At 27.6% G+C, this 8446-nt stretch overlaps 1 protein-coding gene across 3 annotated transcripts in view; it reads left to right on the top strand.

Annotated features, from left to right (window-relative positions):
- Positions 1 to 8446, top strand: part of LOC100162696 (phosphatidylcholine:ceramide cholinephosphotransferase 2) — a 51284-nt gene that overhangs the window by 28468 nt on the left and 14370 nt on the right. For all 3 annotated transcript variants that reach the window (XM_008185167.3, XM_003244685.4, XM_001942916.5), the window contains one exon: positions 1377 to 1524. In XM_008185167.3, the coding sequence (XP_008183389.1) occupies positions 1378 to 1524 (147 nt within the window). In that variant the 5' untranslated portion in view covers position 1377. The remainder of the gene's footprint in view (positions 1 to 1376; positions 1525 to 8446) is intronic.

Genomic DNA, 8446 nt, shown 5'->3' on the forward strand with positions numbered 1-8446 from the left:
GGTATATTAATATTTTGAATGTTTAAAATATATTTTACGAATTGAATGAATGACATTTATAATTTTATTAAATTAAGTACCGACAACATTATATTGATTTCATTATCATTGATTGTAATGTTTTACTTTATATAACGTTAGTATCTATCTTCCATTAATAATTATCGTTATAATATAGGTATTTATACCTACTATATTATATGTCATATTATCATGACATATTATTAAGAAAAATATTATAGACATATTATTGATTAGTTTGTCATTCATGTTTTACTTGGTAGGTTATGTTATATATAAAGGTTTCTAAATGTCGTTAAGGGTTGTTACAGTAACGATGTATTATCGACTCTCTGACCTATTAAATAATATTTTATGGGGGCGTAGGCATATAATAGGTTTTGTGTAGTAGATGAAAGATTTGTAGTTTGCGTTCGTGTTCAACAGTAATTATTGTTATACTTTTCAGTTTTCAATCCATTCATCTTTTCTTGATATCCATTATCAAATATTAATTAATTGTATTTGAATTATTATATACGTATTTGAATTTACTATTTACCAATATAGGTACCTACCTTACTACACACTTTGAACGATCGATTGGGTTTTTGACTGTATTTTATTCAGCTTAACATATTGACGTCATCGATGTCCTCATTTATAGTCCACTCTAATTAGATAAAAGATATACGTATAATTATAATGAATAAATTATAGATATTATTTAAAAAAAAAATGTTTTTAATTTAACTTGTATTGTTCCAATTAGCTATAGGTATATAATATATATAAATTAACAATATTGTTTCATGTTTTATATCGTGTTTTATAACAACAAAAATGATGTTACCTACCTATATGATATTATGATAAAATACCTATAGTAACAATTACTGAAGCGAATGGGTTAGAACTTAAAAGTCTACACCTGATACCTATGAACTCTATAAATATCAAAACCATCTGTATATGTGTATACATTTAAAGAACCAATATTATTTGGACTTATAAGTGTTAAATATTTTTAAAAAGTAAAATTTTTATTATTTTTGTTAATACTTGGAGATTTGTATTGTTATTAATTATTATAAGATCGAAAAAACACTGTTATTAAGTAACGTATTGCTCAGGGTTAGGTTACTATTCCAGAATTATCGTTTTAATATAATATATACAAATAAATACAATAATCAATAATTAATTATAATTAATTACTAATAACATATTCATGTTGTTGAAGTCCCCACTAATATATAAACCAGAAACGTGCTATATAGGCACATCAATTATTGATTTACGTTATTAAAATGTGTTATTAATATTTATTTAAAATTCAGTGATTTATTGATTTTTATTGTAAATTATTGTTTTAGGATGGTACTAGAACCGAAAGGAGAGCCTAGCACTGATGGAATCCAAAATAGAATTGGAATTAAAGGGGTTTCCTATACATCTAACGAAGGCCATAAAAAAGAATTCGTTCATATTGAAATTGACATGCCTCCAGCTAATGGCCATTTAGTAAGTTATTGTGCTACCAATATTTTATTTTAAATCAAATTAATACATTGTATTATATTTTAATTATTTTAAGAGGAATCGTATGTTTTAAACACATATTATTTATTAGGTATATTATAACTATTTACTATATTAAATAACAATAATTACACACTTAATTATTTATTAAGGCTTCAACTTGATAATTAACATAAAAAAATGAAAAGGTACAACTCCGTGGTTTCTATACGTCATACGTAATTTATGAGTTTAAATTATTTAAAATATATTGTCTAATGAAATGAAATACACTAAGCAGATATTACTAAAATGGTGAACACTTCTAAACAATATGATAAATACTGACTGATAAATGTGTCAAACTTCTAGAGGTGTTTCTACACCACAAATGGAACAAAAAAGTCCTTGTGACCATAATCAAATTATCAATAATAAGAGTGATAATTTCCATGTTTGCGTTTTTTGTTAAACGCAAGTTTGGTTAATAATAATGTCCATATCTGCTAAACCGTAGGTACTACAACTAATTTGAATACATTGATGAAAAGCTCATAAAATTGGGATTAGGAAAACATATCTTACAAGGGCTCACCTGATTTTTTGGGTAAAAAGAATAACACACATTTTTATAACTTTAAAATGTCGAAATTTCAAACAATTTCAATTTATCCAACAACAATTATTTTTTAAGACAGGTGGGTGCAAATTTCAAAAAAACTTCAAAATGTTATAAGCTTTTCAACAGTGTACTCGATTTTTTCGTTAAACCTTTCTGAAGGGCCGCTATTCCAACTAATGTGTAGAAAAACCGGGAAAAACGTAAACAAATTCTAAGCAATAAATACAAAACCTGGTAACCTGATTTTATTAAAATTTATTTAAATTTTATAAATTTTATTATAAGAAATTCAAAATAAGTTTGTTCACCTACATTTATTGTAAAAGCTGTTCAATGTGTCCACCGTTTTGCCTTAAACAAGCACGTGCTCTCTCACCTACTTGCCTCCCAGTTACTCCTGCTGTCATCACTCTCTGTCTCCGCATTTCAATAGCTGCTTGAAGAATTCTCTGCCTTAGTGCTGCTTCAGAATCGACTTCCTGCTGTTAGACTCGTTCTTTAAAATATCCCCAAACAAAAAAAATTTATAAGAGTTAGGTCTACCGATCCAACAAGTAAATGTTTCGTCTCACTGCTCTAGAGAAATATGATGGGGCTCCGTCATGTTGGTAAATCATGCGTCTTCTGACTTCCAAAGGTAAGTCCTCAAGTAATCCAGGTAGTTCATTTTGAAGAAAATTTTGATATGAATTTCCACCTACTGTATTATACTTTGGAAAAAACCACGATCCTCAACTTATGAAGTAGTCATCTACAGAACTGTACAACGATGGTCTGCGTTCTCTAAACCGTGAACTCTTAAAAAATGGTATGGATATAAGCCTTCTTTATTAGTAGTTCTCCATACAGTAGAATGATGAACTCCAAATTGACGAGCAAGCGCACGAGTTCTAGTTTCTGGATCTCAATTGACTTCGTCCAAGATTTTCCTCTCCAAATCTACATTATGTACACCTTCCCTCAAAGACCATCGAAAAGTACCTCGCTCGCTCAAAGCTTGGTGGATTCTGCTGAACATGGCTGGGGTAGGAACACGCCGATGTGGAAAACGATTTTCGTACTCTCTTTGAGAGGCTCGAGTATTCCCATTACACAAACCATAATAAAATGCAAGTCTGCAAGTTCGGTATTTGAATAAGAAGGTATGACGAATAATACAAAACCAAACTCTACACAAGAACTTCTTGTAATGAGCTGTATTTAAATCATGCTATCGATTTCGCGACTACCTAATAAAGATTCTAAAAATGACTAGGTACGAAAAATTAAAATAACTGCGTATTGAAATCAAATAACCAGAATTGTTATCCAGAGATTTAAAAAGGTACTAAATTACTATTTAATGACTTAATCGACCTCACCATAGTACAATTAAGATAATAATAATCAGTACGAAAATAAATTGCGATAATTGTTAATTGACCGATTTAAGTAAAAACATACTAAAGCGTCGTAATCAGTTGTTTATTTTCCGCACATTAAAGTGGAATAGCGGCCCTTCAGAAAGGTTTAACGAAAAAATTGAGTACACTGTTGAAAAGCTTATAACATTTTGAAGTTTTTTTGAAATTTGCACCCACCTGCCTTAATAAATAATTGTTTTTGGATAAAACTGAAATTTTTAAAACGACGACATTTTAAAGTTATAAAAAATGTGTGTTATTCTTTTTACCCAAAAAATTAGGTGAGCACCTTGTAAGATATGTTTTCTTAATCCCAATTTTATGAGCTTTTCATCAATGTATTCAAATTAGTCTTAGTACCTATGGTTTAGTGGATATGGACATTATTATTAATCAAACTTGCGTTTAACAAAAAAACACAAACATGGAAATTATTACTCTTATTGATAATTCGATTATGGACACAAGGACTTTTTTTATTCCATTTGTGATGCAGAAACACCTCTAGATGTTTGACACATTTATCGTGCAACATTCTGTATATAATGTATGAAATGCAGACGTAATTATACGAAATTATAGTGGAGTATTGGTTATTACTTATTACTTAAGTATTACTAAATTATATTTTATAGATACTACTAAAAACAATGGCAATAACTCAGAGAGTATAAGCTAAAATGTTCGTTCAGTAATTTTCTTTTTATAAAATCAACAATTGTCTTATTAGTTACTATTACCAATTAAATTATGAAAATGAATTTATAAAAAAAACTAAATTATCTATCCGTAGTAATTTTAGAAAAACTACAAGTTATAATAATCCTGTTTGAAATACAACTAGGGTGATAAAACACAATTTATGACGATATATTCTAGACAAAAATTATACTGGGTACCTTCATATAATATATTATCATGAGTATGTGTATAAAAAGTAAATTCTTTAAACAGCTTAAACATTTTACATGTTTCAATTCAATCCTATTCGAACCGATTTAGGTTTGAATTTTCCAAATACTAATTTGTTTTGTCTAAGATAATTTAACCTGCCCACCTTTTATAGAAATAAAATCCTTTTATGATGAAGAGTCAAATATTGGTTTTTAGATTCTAAGCTCTGATGAATGTATTGATTTTACAATGATGTGGGGTTTCTTTTGTATCTAGACAACTTATAATCTAGTCGATATAAATTCTTCAATATTCAACATTAGTATCTTGTCTGTAAAGTAGATCTGGTTTGTACTTGAGGGGGGAGGGGGTCATAAGTTGAGAATGTCCAGTTATTTTAATAATTGAGAAAAAAAACAGGAACTTTTGAGCAAAATTAGTATTTGACAAAATTGATTTTGATATTCCAAATTGTTGACGTATTTCAAAAACAAAAAACGTAGACTACCGAATGTTTGTATATTACAAATTGTTCAAATTAGCAAATATTTACAAATTGTTTTGTAGCTAAAAATGTATAAAATGTTAACTATCTGACCTTAGAATAAATGTTGATTCGCCTGTCTCCTTTGCTCAGGATCTTTTTCGTACAATCTCTCCTATAGGTATGCACTGATTTATCATTGTTTTTTTTTTTTTTAAGAGGACGTTACGCACCAACATGTGTTGACTCCGTCTTACAAATGCACAACATAGCAAAAACTGTTAGCGCCGGACTTAAACACTTACTATGCTCCCTTTGTATTTAAAGTAGAATTACCAAAATTCCACAATACATAAGGAAGAACTTTATCTGTGACTTGTGTTTTTGTTTTTTTTGATAGAAAATTAATTAATTAAACGAAAAAAAAACAAAAAAAAACCCAATGTTCTCAAATGAATAACTTTAATTGTATTTATATTATGTTATCAAAATAATAATATTCAATACAGTGATCTATTCAATGACGAGGTACACCCGACAGCACAATGAGTTCCCTAGTTTTTAGGTTTACAAGAACCTTGTGAAAAAACGTCTAAACTATTTCGTATGAATTTATACTAATAGAATATTATTATTGTAAAAACATAAGTTTTTAAATTTAAAAAAAAAACAACAGTAATGGTGTTTTATAAGAATATTATATTTTTAATACTGATGTGTATTTGTATAGAACTGTAATATAAAACAAATTTTTCAATTAAAAATGTTAGTCTATTCAATGTGTATTAAAAATTTCATATTTTTTCTTTTAACATGTGTTTGATACATGCTATATGTAGACTGCACTAACGACAGCAGGTAATACGACAAATAATATATATACGTATTCGAAAAGGTATATCATAATATGTTAATACTTTTAAAATTCCGTAGGTTTCTATAATATGACGAATAACAAACTACGCTTTCGCTTAATTATTTTCGGTTTGTTTGCTTCAGTCTTCTGTTTGGTACAATAAACAAATATAAAATAAATAGATAACAAATGTTAGCGTACCTATATGTAGGTAGATATTTATTATTTTTAATTTGTAGCTATAATAATGACATATTATTACAGCCATATATACAGTGTGTTGGGAGGAGGGTTTGGTTCGGGGGTCAACCTCCCCCCCCCCCCGATTTTTTTTTTTGTGTACCTACGTACTTGTATTGTGACAAATATGTACTATTACTTATTACTGCAGTAAAATCTTATATTGTAAAAGAATAACCTATATTTTATTACTTTTCTTTTATGGTAATGTTTTTATAACGAGAGTTGTGTCCAATTCTTCAGTTTACACGCATTTTGAAAACAATTTACCAATACTATTTCGTCGTGGGTAAGAAATTGAAATTGTTCTGGCATTAATGTGTTTTGTACTCGGTTAATATGATATTTTAATGGCGGTCCCGAAAATATATATAAATATAACGTAACTTGTATAATTACTATTACACCAAGGTGACTTACTATTTAACATACTAATTCAATAGGACTGAAGAGTTTATCAATCGTAAATTATTAGTAATAATACTATATATAATTACATAAATATAATTATTTATAATAATACGTATATAGCATTTACTATTTATTATGCGTAATGTACTAATGTTTAGTTTTATCAAGTATGTTTAGTATTTTAGTAATAATCATTTTTTGTTTAAAAGTGTTCTAAAAGTTTCATATTGCAGTCCATATAATCTTATGTTTCAAAAATGAACATTGAACACAAATAGTTTAACTTACATATTTGTTAGAAAAAAGCAGAGAATATTACGACTCTTCAGTTTTCAAGAAAGTCTTACATTAAAATAGTAATTTAATGATAATTTTTTTCCTATGATTCGAAAAATAATAAACACCATTGTTAGCTTGAGAGTTGAGATATTGACAGATTTCAAATAAAACTATTAGTTTAGGGTCTTACCTAGTTATTCAAACACTCAATTTATTTATATATAATGTATAGTGTTCTTTCTTAATTTTTAGTATCTGTTCGTTATTATATAACGTTGAAAATTTTATGATTTTATCCTGTTTTTATTTTAAATATGTGGAATACCTACACATTCAACACAAGGTTAATTCTAACTGTATACTTATATAGAAAATTATGAATTGTTGCACTACTCATTATAATTATTTTTTTTTTTAAATATTTGTTGCCTGTTGATTGTAGTATTTTAATATCTAAATGCCGGGTTGGCGGTTGCATAAACAATAACTAAACATATTTTATTAAATCCATAGTCAGATAATGATAAAATAGAATAGATGAAAATATTTCATATAGTCTGTGCCCTGTGGTAATTCTATGAAATTTGAAAATTACATTTTATATTATAGTTACCACCTTAATTATAATACTTTTCACTAATGCTCGCTACACTTATTTAGGGGCATTAATACGGCGTATTATATCTAAAAAAAATTACTTCGCAGGAAAAATTGTCGGATTTTGATAACTATTTCTTATTTGAAACAAGAAGACTTTTAACTCCGATTTTAATTTTATTTCAAATAATGGTATATAATAATTTTATAAAAAAGCTTAAAATTGTCGTATTATTACATATTATTAAGTTTGAGATTAAAATATTGATAAATGGAGTTCAATGAGGTGTTTAGAATATAAAACTCCATTAGTTAAAAAAAAAATAATCAAATTTGGTTTATTTTACAGAACAGGATCATTATTCGCGTATAGCGTATTTTCGGGGACCAAATTATATGGCACCTGGCTCCTTAAACATGATTTGGCGACATATGATTGGACCATTTTCAAGTTTAAATGGTTAATGAACCAATTATTATTTTTCAAATAATAGCTTGTTAGATTGTGTGAAAATCAAATTGATTTATTTTCTTCTAAAATGATTGCAAGCTCGCATAATTAGTGCATCCCTGTATTGTCTGACTTCCTCTCGTCCCACAATGTTTGAACTTTTAAATTGTTGTAGTGTGTCTCTTTAGAAACTGTATTATCTTATCAATAGCAAAAAAAGACATTTTTTGTTTTTCATTGAATCTTTTCACATGTACGTCCTTATACAGTTATACGTAAATAATATACTCATATTTTAACGTCTTCATTTTTAATTTATATGAATAATTTACAATACTTATACCAGTGGCGACTATCCTATGGTGGATGTGTTGATTGAGCAACACACACAAAATTTGGTGGGTGGGTGGGTACCCAGATGGGTGGTTGGATGGATGTTGGGTACTTGTGTAATTTTTTATCATACTATGACTTATAATTAAAACAAAACAATACTAAATACAAGTTCTGGAATAAATCGTTTTCAGACGAATATGTTATGATTAATAAATAATTATGTTATGTAAATTTTTTATGCCTAGTTATAAATAAATAAGATTTTATAAAAGTAGCATAGAGTGTACATAGTAATAATATGTATAGTATATTATATTATTTACTGCTCTAATATATTGCCTATAGGTAATTC

The sequence above is a fragment of the Acyrthosiphon pisum genome, chromosome A2 (assembly GCF_005508785.2).
Source record: "Acyrthosiphon pisum isolate AL4f chromosome A2, pea_aphid_22Mar2018_4r6ur, whole genome shotgun sequence".
Taxonomy (NCBI): domain Eukaryota; kingdom Metazoa; phylum Arthropoda; class Insecta; order Hemiptera; family Aphididae; genus Acyrthosiphon; species Acyrthosiphon pisum.